Source organism: Myotis myotis, unplaced genomic scaffold (genome assembly GCF_014108235.1).
Source record: "Myotis myotis isolate mMyoMyo1 unplaced genomic scaffold, mMyoMyo1.p scaffold_m19_p_2, whole genome shotgun sequence".
In the NCBI taxonomy this organism is placed as follows: Eukaryota; Metazoa; Chordata; class Mammalia; order Chiroptera; family Vespertilionidae; genus Myotis; species Myotis myotis.
The window spans coordinates 192594264-192606714 of record NW_023416324.1 but is presented as its reverse complement, the minus strand read 5'-3'; the positions used below and the strand labels follow the sequence as shown (position 1 = coordinate 192606714).

Genomic DNA, 12451 nt, shown 5'->3' with positions numbered 1-12451 from the left:
TATGCAATAGGTTTATAGCTTGTGGTCATTTAAATAAACTTAATAACTTCAAAGGCCAGGCTTGTTTTTCATTGAAACTGTATGGATGAGGGTTGATTCTACGCCAAGAGAAAGAAAGTGTAATTCTCTGTTAAGCACCAGATGAATCAGGTTGTACCTTTCATTTTCAGCCTTCTCTTTCCTCTCTCGGCCTTTCTTCTCTTGGCCTTTAATGAAAAAGCAAACAACTCTTTTAAGAAAACTCAATTTCCAAAGTTTTATTAGGCCCCACTCCCATAGATTTATAAAGAGACAGAGATACTACCAGTAATTTGCTGGAAACCTGAAGAAAAATGAGCTGTCTCACCGAAGAATCAGCAAATAACACGAAGACATGAAAAAAATATATAGTCCGTGCTTCTTTGGCTTGTATAGGAAGAATCAGAGAACCATGAAATTAATTTTATTTGCCATTAAGAGATACTAGACCTAGAATCCAGGATGCGATTATGTAATTATAAATTAATTTCAGTTAGCATGCTCTCATCTGAACTAAATGTCAGCAGTAGTTATGAGAAGTATGTTAATGAGCATCACAGAAGCTTGTCTGCTTGCTTGTTCTCAGGATGCCCAGGGAGCAGAGATAAAGGCTCCTGCACCAAGAGGGCCTGCTGTGGTTTTCAAGACTCCCCAATGCATGTGATCAGTTTAATAGGGAGCAACTCTCTCATGTTCCTCCTTAACTGAAAAGGAAGGGTTAGAAGGGTATTCCCAGACCACACTCAAGTGTGAAGTAAACATGATTATTGTAGCAGCTGAAATGTGAAGTTGAAGAACATTTCAATTTCAAAATGGTGTTCAAGAGCATCTGATGACACATCTATATTTTAACTCTGGTGAAGTGTGAAAATTAAATGAGTACTCCATCGGATTCTACGGATGAATTATGACCTCCCCCCTTAAATAAATTGTTTTTTTTTATAGTTAGGGTAGCATACCTCATTTGTGAAAAGACCTTTCTGGCATTCACACACTAGTTCTTATTTCTTCTAGTCATTTTGTTAGTTATATGTGTGCCGAAGAGCCCAAGCAAAGCTAAATCTAGAATTAAACTACATGGCCCTAGGGTTTAAAGTAATAATATTTGTCATCAAATTGACTGCCTCATGTTCAGCCAGTGTCAAAATCAATGGTTGATATTTGTGTTTACGCAGAAATCACGTGGAAAAAATGACGATTCTAATTTGTAATCGACCTTTTTCTCACAAATTGTTATTCCTGCCACTCTGCCCTCCAGAATGTGATGAGGGGAACTTGAGGCAGCTCAAGTTATAGAGGAAGACCCAAAAAGGAGCCATTTTTTTTGGGGGGGGGGCTTCTGTGCATGCCCAGTCTGGAGACTCACCTAAGCCTCCTCGCATGTATATATGTGCCCCATCGCTGCTTTCTCTGTGTGGAAGCTCACGAAGAAAGTTTGCCCTCCTGGTACTTCAGGTCTTGGTGACCCAAGGTCTTAATGTGTTCTCAGCAACAAGGTAGTTTGTCCTGTGAAGTAAGATTAGATTGTAAACTGTCTCTTCTAATCCTGCTAAGATTATAAAGCCCAAACAAGAAATTGCTTACAGTAAAGTGTCCTGGTTTGCTTTAGAACATTCTAGGGCCTGCAGCCAGGATTCAGGCAGGTTTCCACAGAAGGAAATAGTGACATTTCAGTGATCCTGAGCCCTGCCTGCAACTCTGATTTCACATCGGGGACGCAGCCATTTTGGCCATGGCTCAGATTCTATTGTTAGCATAGGCAGTCCCCACTTCCTCAAAGCAGAACCTTCCGGAAAGCTGTGTCATGAGGTTGCTCTTATTTACCCATAAAAACAATGGGATTGTGCTCTTGACAAAGGAATGGGCCGGCCATGAATCTTAAGTATTTCTAACGCGTGAGTAAATCTGAACAGCCACACTCTAAATCTCTCATTGATAAGCCCGCTTTGGACAATAAGCCCCTGAATCAGGTACTACAAGGAACAGAAACACCCAACTTAAAAGCCTTAAGTAGTAAAGACATTTTGTGTCTCAAGAACAAGAATAGGCGAGTCTACACTGGCTCAGCAGTTTCATTTCGTCTCAGGAACTAGGGCTCTTTACTTCTGCTCTTTCCTCAGCACAGTGCCTTGGACTGAGTCATGTCCCCTCAAAGTTGCAAGATGGTGGAGAAACACATGAGCCAGTGGTAGGCCTAAGAAGTGAATCATTTTCAGCATTGAGTCCCTTCCAGTGAGAGAGAAAGCCTTTCCCAGAAGCCCCAAGCAGAACCCCCCTTAAGTCCTTGTCCATGGAGCACCCGGGACATTATCCTAGACTATCCTCGTCTCCTTTATTTCCTTCATTCTCTATGACCTACCCTTTCTGGTGTTAAATAACCTGTCCCGTACCCTCTATTTCTGTGTGTACTATGTCAATTCAGATCCTCATTAACTTGACCTGTTCTCCCTGCTTCCAGTTTACCTTTTACAGTGCCATTGAACTGATCTTTAAAACACAAATCTCACTATATCACTGTCCTGCTTAAAACCCTTCAGTGGTTCCTAATCACATATGTGATTAAATTTCCATTTTTCTTCCCCTGGCTATAAGAATGACCTCTCCCCTCTTAAAAAAAACAACAACAAAAATCCTACATGGCAGCTCAACACAGCAGATGATGGATGGAGAGCTGCTGTGGCTGGAATGGGGATGGGGAGGAGGCTCAGAGCTCAGCCGGTGGATGCTTTTGCTTCCCTCTCGTGGAGACCCCAGAGCCTTTCCTTAGATCCTCTGTAGTCAAGGCAAGCGGAAGCACCTACCAGGCAGTGAATTTGGACCTCAGGAGTGTCATTCAGGCAGTTGCACAGACTGCGATGGCAATGGAAGAGAAGGTCAGGAACGTACTCTCTCACAGAATGCGGAGTGAGAAGGGAAGAGGGCCTTCTAGAAAGACAGCTCCAAGAGTTGTGGTGATGGAATGCCCCCATCATGTAATATTCAGTAGCACAATGTTTCTAGTTCATCTTTCAAACTCTGGCAATGTGCCTTAGAGGAGAAGTTATGCTCTGATTGTGTTAGGCAAGTCAGCCCAATCAGATGCTTGCAGACAAGGTGAGAATGGTTTAGAAGACCAAAATGCAACTACTATCAAAAGCTGAGAATAACGAATTGTAACTGTGTGAATAGTTCCTGTGTTTCCATTTTCATTCTTACAGTGTTTTTTGTTTTTTTTTAAAGTAAAATATTTGCAGTTGGCTTTGATAATCCCTAAGATTAGTCTTTTTTCCTTTCACAAGGATTTCCATATCAGAAATCCTGAATTGACCAACATTTCATGTGTTTCCATGTCTGATCAGGGTAGTTTGAGGTTAATGGGCTTAAGAATGGAATTACAAACCCTATATAATGAAAGCCTAAGTGGTGTCATGCGACGTTGTCGCAAGATGGCCGCTGCAACATAATCACAAGATGGCCACCATAAGATGGCCAGCAGGGCAGGGTAGTTATGGGTGATCAGGCCGACAGGGGAGGGCAGTTGGGGGTGAATAGGCCAGTAGGGGAGGGCAGTTGGGGGCAAGATCAGGCCAGCAGGGGAGGGCAGTTAGGGGTGACCAGGCCAGCATGGGAGGGCAGTTGGGGGTGACCAGGACTGCAGGACAGGGCAGTTGGGGGCGATTGGGCCGGCAGGGGAGGACAGTTGGGGGTAATTGGGCCAGCAGGGGAGAGCAGTTGGGGGCAATCAGGCTGTCAGGGAAGCAGTTAGACATCAATCAGGCTGGCAGGGGAGCAGTTAGGGGGCAATCAGGCTGGCAGACAGAAGCGGTTGGGGCAATCAGGCAGGCAGGCAGGCGAGCGGGTAGGAGCCAGCAGTCCCGGATTGTGAGAGGGATGACTGGCAGTCGGACATCCCCCAAGGGGTCCCAGATTGGAGAGGGTACAGCCTGGGCTGAGGGACACCCCCTCCTCCGTGCACAAATTTCGTGTACCAGGCCTCTAGTAGAGCTATAAGAACTGAATATGCTAATTCTCCCTGCTCTTGATAGCAACCTGTATGTATTCTTTATGTCTATTTAAGAATTCAGTCTTTTGTGTTGTTCCATGAAGACTAAAGAGCTGTTTAGATGCAGTTTACATTCTGTTATGGAATATGACTTTCTTAATGAGGAGGTTAAATATTAATGAAGACTAATTGATGAATAATTTTAACAAGCAAAGGCATTATCAGTATGAAGCAAGCACTTAAAGGGTTGTGCATTCCAGCATGTATTTGCATACGCGGTGACATTGTCAAAAGGGAGGGAGGAGGGAGGAGAGGAGTTGGACAGGGCATCGGGCAGGTAATGAGGGCAGCTCCAATTAGACCAGACTGTCCAACTCTATTTGCTTTAATTCATTCTCATTCCAAGAAGGGTTTGAAGAGAATGTGTCTTTTTGTGTCTTGTGTGGGCTCCAGGCAAGCAGGTCTTCAATCTCGTCACCTTGCCCCCTCCTCCCCCGCCAAACCCTCCCTCCTGTCTACCGAGGCCTCATTTCTGCCATCATGGTAGGTTTTTCTGCTTCTACCTTTATGGTCTGCCCCCACCACACCCTGTTTCTGACCACTAGTCTTTGCTGTCAGGCTGTGCAGGCAAATTTGTATAGGCAGCTCCCTCATGGCTCCCAGTGGCTTCATAGGATCTGGCTGCCGGCACCTGTCAATTACTGGCTCTTCCAGGCTGTCCAGCTGAGGAGCACCACCCCCCCAACTCTCCCCACTTTCAAATGGATCTTCACAGAAACTGGGCACTGGCGAGAAGCAGAAAATATGTGTCAATTGTCTGAAGCTTCAAACTGATTGTTATTCTCTCCCAATCCTTTTAAATGTGGTATGTGTTTAAATTAAGAGTAGCGGAGACAAAATGACTTGGGAAAATGATAATGTTATGCTCTCCTGTTTCAGTGACACGGTAACTTGGTTAAGAAAATTGACTGTCAGATTTGATCAGTGTTGTTGACTTGAATAGCTGTCATTCCCAGGCTGGAGTAGAATTCTCCCCCAGCAGGAGCGGTTTAATGACTGAAGGATCCAGTCACCACATGAAGCAGCCACACCTCCATGCATTGCTGACCTCCTACATTGCCTCTCTCTTCTGCTTTTCAGGTACCACGTGCTTGATTGCTCTGCTGTCAGATAAAGACCTCACGGTGGCCAACGTGGGTGACTCCCGGGGGGTCCTATGTGACAAGGACGGGAACGCCATCCCCTTGTCTCATGATCACAAGCCTTACCAACTGAAGGAAAGAAAGAGGATCAAGAGAGCAGGTGAGCTTGTGAACGCCTCCAAGCCCTGTCTGCTGTCTCGCTGGGTGGACAGGAGCCTTGCTTGGATAGCCCCTGGGGCATCAGAGGTTTAGTTACCTGCAATTAGTAGACCCCCACAGAGGCTGCCACTGAAGCAGCTGAGACTGGACTTTGTAATATTGCCCAGCAAAATAAAACAGCCACTGAATTTGCCCTTCTTTATGGCCAAGGATTCCAAAAGGGCCAAAAAAGCCCTATGCTCATTTAAAAGCTAACATCATCTTTGGACCCCTGCTTGCCATATCCCGCTTCCCTCCAGCCATGCCAGACTACTAACCTCTCCCCAAATGATCCGTGTTTCTGATACCTCATGCTTTTTTTCTTTGTTTTAAATATGTTTTTATTGATTCTAGAGAGAGAAGAAGAGGGGGGGAGAGAGAGAGAGAGAGAGAGAGAGAAACATCGATCAGCTGCCTTCCATATACCTTCTACTGGGGATCAAGCTCTCAACCCGGAATTGAACTGGTGCATAGGACGATGCTCAACCAACTGAGCCACACCGGCAATTGCTGATATCATGCCTTTGCAAATGCCATTCCCAATGTCTAGTACAGTGGTTCTCAACCTTCCTAATGCCGTGACCTTTTAATACAGTTCCTCATGTGGTGACCCCCACTTTCATTGTTACAAATTGAACATAATTAAAGCATAGTGATTAATCACAAAAACAATATGTAATTATATATAAGTTTTCCAATGGTCTTAGGCGACCCCTGTGAAAGGGTCATTCGACCACCAAAGGGGGCGTGACCCACAGGTTGAGAACCGCTGGTCTAGTGGATAGCAATTACTTGTCCTATAAGACCCAGTTTAAGGGTGTCCTTTCGGAAGCCTTCCCTGTCACACAGTACCACAGCCTCCCCGAGCTGGGTTAGGTGCGTCTTCGTTCCTTCCCCAGCATCCTCTGTGGACCTCGTGGGTCACCTTTTACAAAGTATGGTTCTCTTATCTGTCTTGCCTTCACAACTGGGAGCTCTTTGAGGCAAAAACAGTCTGTCCATTTCTCCAAGCACCTTGCTCAGTACCTGGTATAAGTAAATACTTTAGGGAGTGGGAATCCCCTTTTTATTCTTTTTTTTTTCCCCACAACTAACGGCTGGGGATATAAACTTACATTCTGGAATCAGGATGGAGATGGGGAATATAGTAGACAGCCTTCCCTTTTGGGACATCTACTGTGGTATGTCCCCTCCTGCTTTTGTGTGACAGTTTGCTGCACCCAGTTGGGCCAGATCATGTTGGTCTTTCTGTCTCCATTCTTGAGGGTGTCTCCAGCAACAGTGACACCCACCCTCTATCACAGGATCACTGGGTTGGGAACCAATCCTAGCAATTGACATACGCTTTTGCTTTCCCTACCTTATGAGGTCGATACTGTCATCCTCACTTTACCACCAAGAAAATGGAGCCTCCTGGAGGCTTGTGTACACAAGGACGCGTGGCTAGTGAATGGTGAGACCCGAACTGAGACCAGGACTGTCTGGCTCCAGAGCCCATGAGACCACACTTCCTGAAATGTTCTCAGACATCCCCAGCCCAGCTTCATGCTCACTCCGTCCTGATCATCACAACTGGAAATCATTCCTTCCTCCTCTTCTGGGGGTGCTTGTCTCTCCTGCGAGAATACTACTTTGTGCTTGTAGCTGTTGGTACACGCGGATTTTCTTTCCTGCCAGACTGTCTAGTTCTTTAGAGAAAAGACTGGATTTTGTACAACTTTATAGTCTGCAAATCGCCTTGCATGGAGTATGTGTTTAATAACTGCCTGACAAATAATATGTGAATGAACAAAGTTCTAATTACTTTAAAGAAAAATAATAATAATATATACTATTGAGTGCATGTTACATTCAGGCACTGTGCTAAGTGATGTACATGGAATAACTCCTTTCTCAGAACTCAGTGGAATAGGTACTATTATTGTCCCCATTTTGCAGCCAAGGAAACTGAGGATCAGAGAGATAGAGTTTCTCATCCAAAGTCACATATAGCTGGAAATGGGCTAGGAATAGGCACCCTGAATTGAGCTCAAGCAGCCTGACCCAAAAGCTGAGCCTTGAAACACTGTGCTAAAATACACAGGTTTTGTTTTTTTTAAAATCCTGGTCCTATTTGGGGTACTGTTTTGAGAACTATAGAGGCAAAGTGAAGGGCAGTCTCAAGCTAAAAGAGGGATTCCAGCGCTGTCTCTGGTCCCCAAACACCTGCCTTTTCCCACTCTCCTCAAATCCCCACCCCCAAAGCTTTCTACTGTCAATCACTGAGCTGTCAAGGTGTTAAGTTAAAACTGATGCCCTCATCCACACACATCTCCTACCCTCATTATTCTTATTGATATTTTCTTGAAGTCATTTAAGATACAAGGATGAGGGCAGGAGGATCTACTGGTAGAGTGTCAAACCTCAAGCCATGAGGCAGGGGTGCTGTTTCTTCCTGGCAGTGCCAGGGTGGGGTGAGGGGAGCATATGCGATATGTCACCTGCAGCAGGTCGGCCTTCTGTACACGTGCCCAGACTGTATGTACCAGGTGTGTGAGCTTTCTGTTGGTCAGGCTAATGAGCTCATTCTCTTCCCAGGTGGTTTCATCAGTTTCAATGGCTCCTGGAGGGTCCAGGGCATCCTGGCCATGTCTCGATCCCTGGGGGACTATCCACTGAAAAATCTCAACGTGGTCATCCCAGACCCAGATATCCTGACCTTCGACCTGGACAAGCTCCAGCCCGAGTTCATGATCTTGGCATCGGATGGCCTCTGGGATGCTTTCAGCAATGAAGAAGCTGTTCGGTTCATCAAGGAGCGCTTGGATGAACCTCACTTTGGGGCTAAGAGCATAGTTTTACAGTCATTTTACAGAGGCTGCCCTGACAACATAACAGTCATGGTGGTGAAGTTCAGGAATAGCAGCAAAACAGAAGAGCAGTGAGCCCTTCGGGGCTCAGCTACCGTAGACTAAAGGACTTTCAACACACTGGTCTCTTTTAATGTCGTGAAGCTGTGGAAGTTACAATTAGGATCCCCCATCCCAGATGTGGGATGCCCCCTCCCTGATGGTCTTAGGTCTGTATCCAGTGACGATGAAAAGAGGGCCGATGTTGAGAGGCTGGAAGATCGTTTTTCATGTTTCCCGATTCTTTCATCCAACGTTCAAAATGTACAAATATCTAGTCGTAGAGTCACATGTATGACGTGGATGGCGTATGTGCCATGTGTTCTCCCTTTTAAGGTTCTTTTTAAGATTTCAAGATCCCTTACAGGGCCCTCCAGGCATCAGACTTTGGAGTAGTGAGCAGGGCAGGCTGCCCAGAGCGGCAGGAGACAGGCCCCGGCGTCCCCTGCGCGTCAGGGTGGCAGTTCTCTTACTGAGGGCAGAGCTGCCCTGAGAAGGCTTTACCCTCCTGCGCCCAGGTTTTCCACTCCGCAGCAGCCCAGAAACCGATTTGGAGTGGTTTGCTGTTCCGTGGCTGCTCTTGGAAACGGAGGGAAGAAGAGACTGCAGTGGCTACACAGCAGAAGTAACCTTTTCCCTCCTCCCTTTTCCTTATGTAGACTTGTGTACTAGCCAGTCTTTGTGCTAGTCTTTGTGCGCTTATACTAATCCTGCATGACCTTAACCTTTTGCTTACACCTTACTGTATGTAATAGGCAGCTGTTAAACTTCACAACTGGAAGCCACATTTCTTTTGTCTTTTGTCACCAAGAAACCTATTAGGGGGAAGTCAGAAAAGCAAATCACAGTTATCATAATTCCTTCCATCTTTAAGGGTAGATAGGGGGCGGGGGGAATAATGGCTGAATAAGTCACAGAGCCCCCTTAGGAAGTTGCTTGTTTGCATTGGGAGAGAAAGTTGGGGAGGTTACTACCCTGAATTGAGCTCCAGCTGCCAGTTTTATGCCCTCCCCCTCTTCTCCTATCCTAGTAGCTTTCAAGTATCTTTCAAGGAATGTTCTGAGAAGCAGCAGAACTGCATGAGTATTTCTCGAAACCCAGGCCAGAGTTCCCACCCACATTTTGGAGTTTGATGGTAAATTGCGGGATGCGCTTCTCCATGACTGTGGAGAAGCAGGTAGCTTCCCCAGGCCAACCATTCAGTGACCATAAAGCAGGTTGGAAATTCAAGATTAAACCGGTATTGTAAGGCAGCCCAGAGTTATTTTGGGGTCAAGCTTGCTGCTCTCTGTTTCCTATTACCAAAGTCACATTTCCAATCTCAGTATTTTATAAGTTAATTGACAGAAAATGCTCAGGCATCCTGTTTGCCTGATGGCGGTGGCTTACACAGCCAAACAGGATTTTCCGTGCGTTCCCAACCCTATGTCTGAAATGCCAGGGTGTCCACCTGGCTCTGTTCTTTCTGAGTCGGCATTTGTCATTATAGCTTCTCAAAGGTCCCATTCGCTTTCCGCAGCTGGGGAGCTTTTCTGAAGCAGGTTCCAGAGAGAACCCAGGAGGATGAAGAGTCCCTCGTGGTCACCAAGGACTGCAGTCTGTGGATTCCTCCCAGCACTTACCTTTTTTTGACTCCAATGAGAATGAATAACAGTTTCCCAAGAGCTTTGATTACTTTCGTAAACTGTGACTTTAGAATTCCAACATTAGGATTAGAACCTTAATAATTTTTTTAGCCATAGAATGTTCTAGTACAAAATACCTACCACCATGTAGACTAGGCTCTTTGCCTAATTAAGAGGCACTGAACAGTTGGATATGTGTATTTGGGGTGGGGGTCAGGCGGGGAATGTGGGGAACACACTGACTATGGTCAGTGTGGGATTATCAGGCCAGGTGGCCCGAGTTTGCCTGAAGATTTAGGATGTTCTAACTCCAGAAAGTTACCAAAGCCCATCATCCAACTCAAGTTCAAGAATAAGCTCTTTAATTTTACGGTACACAGTCAATTTTCCTTTTTTATTTTTAACTCCAAAATTCATAATCACAAGGAAAGATGTTTTTAAATGCCATGATTATTGTTGTTGTCCAAAATTAAAATAGTATGGTTTTGGTGAAGATGAAAAAGAAAAGCTACTAAGTTAAATGAGTAAGTTAGTGTTGTTTGCTGCAGAACATCTCAGTAGGTGGTGCTGAGGGCAGGAGTGCATGACTGTCCCCCGAGCTGAGGTTCACACGGCATCTTCTACGTTTTGCTTTGTAGAATTAATTCATTTCTGACTTTAACCACGTAGTATGTGTATTTCCTATTCCCCTTTTCCCTCTCATTTTGGCTTGTAATATAGATTTTTAAAAGATAGAAATTCTAGGCAGAATAGTAGCACTTTGGTTAATACCTATGTCTACAAAATACTACAATCAGTATTTTGCTCCCTTTCCCTGTCCTGGAGCTCTCTCTCTCTCTCTGACCCTCCTCCAGCTGTTGGGGGTCTACAGACTCACCCTCTGGGTGCCCTGTGGCTCCTGGCTGCTCCCTTCTCCTAGGGACAGGGAAGGTTGTATGTAGCCACTGGGGAAACTGAGTTGAGGAGTTTGCATGTGAAGCCTCCCTAAACAGCACTGCCAGAGCTTTGGATTGTCGCCGAGGCTGCCCAGACTCCCCAGCCCGAGTTCACCTTGCCAATAGCTCCCACGGTGCCAAATCTGGGATGGTTTTTCCGTCCTTTGGAAATGAAGCTGGGAACGAATGACCACATGCCATGAGCCCCCAGCAAGATGCCAAGCCCAGGCCTCCTCCATGCACTGCTCTGCTACTTACTGCTCCACTGGCCATTCTTAAAATGGATCGGGATTGGGGGCGGGGGGTGGGGGGCGCGGGTAGGGGCGGGGGGATGTTTAGGAAGGGAAAATTTAAAAAAATCATTGTATTTGCAATTCTCTAATCAATGGAATAAATGATACTTACATAGAAAATTCCAAAGCCAGTTCCCAAGACCTGCATTTATTTAATGTGACCCATTAGCCCAACTCTGAAGTTGTAGTTCTCATGCACATATGTACACATTACTGGTTACCAGTGGCCTCTTGAATCTTGTCTATGTAATACTCTTATTTCAGGGTGTTTTATAGAGTGAAGGGGCATATGCAATCTGGATAAGTTAAAACAGGCTTTATTTCATACAACTTGAACGATGTCAACCCACGTGCATTTTGTGCAAACAGGATTGCATGAGAGTGATGACATTATCGTTTCAATCCTAAAGTAATTTTAGGAGATTGATTACACTATTGAATTGGGATATCTATATCACTGGGCTATCTGACAATACACAAGGGATTCAGAAAGGCAGTGATCATTTTTTTCTTTACCAGGCAAACCTTGATTTCCTCCCACCCCCCAAGTTGTTTTCAGATCAAACTCTTAAATCCGAATCCATGCAGAAGGTTTAGAAAGGGCAACATTTCATTGTACATTTCAAAGTATAGTAATACATACTCTGGGTAAACAGTTTCCAATGATTTCAGATTTTTTTCCCTCCTTTTGACCCATCTCTAGACTGATCTTTCCTTATTATGCCCCCCAAATTGCCTTAGCTCATCACACCAGCATTCCTGACCCAGAAATGACATGCCTGTTAGATACCACACTGGGGCCTATTTAACTGCCTCTAGATTAAATCATTGATATCTAGACTTTTGAGCTAGTTAGCTGCATACCACCGGAGTAATAGAATCTCAGTATCTCCCAAAGTGAGTTCCACAGAACTTTAAATGTCCTGCAGAAGGGAGGAAGCACACCACGGATATAATTTCAGTTAGGGTTGTGTTTTCCAGATTAATCTGACCACAGAAACTTTTTTTTGAGTAAATCTTAGTAACATTCCAAGGAGCTCATGTTCCATAGGACACACTTTGGGAAATTTTGTTAAATGGAAATATTACTGTTTTTTCATCCACTGTGCTATGACTCTTTGTAGTTGTAGTACAATTTGTAATTTAGAAGCACCAATCCTTTTGAGTAAGAGGCTGAGCTGTTCATGAAAGCAGTTTTAAGAAATTGCATCCTTTACTGTGACCATCAGCAACCTCGCATGGACAGTAGAAGCCCAACAATCCTACCTGAAGCCCCAACCATTGTCTCCCTTCTTCTATGTGATTACTCAGCAAGAGTCTTTGCCATCCAGAGTGAATCAAAATACATTTCCTCACTATGTGAGAGTAAA

The 12451-nt window shown here is 45.0% G+C and overlaps 1 protein-coding gene across 2 annotated transcripts in view; it reads left to right on the top strand.

The window, feature by feature from the left end:
• PPM1L (protein phosphatase, Mg2+/Mn2+ dependent 1L) overlaps positions 1-9009 on the top strand; it is a 259043-nt gene extending 250034 nt beyond the window's left edge. For both annotated transcript variants that reach the window (XM_036350562.1, XM_036350563.1), the window contains 2 exons: positions 5141-5302; positions 7918-9009. In XM_036350562.1, coding sequence (XP_036206455.1) covers positions 5141-5302; positions 7918-8264 — 509 coding nt within the window. In that variant the 3' untranslated portion in view covers positions 8265-9009. The remainder of the gene's footprint in view (positions 1-5140; positions 5303-7917) is intronic.
• The last annotated feature ends 3442 nt before the right edge of the window (positions 9010-12451 follow it).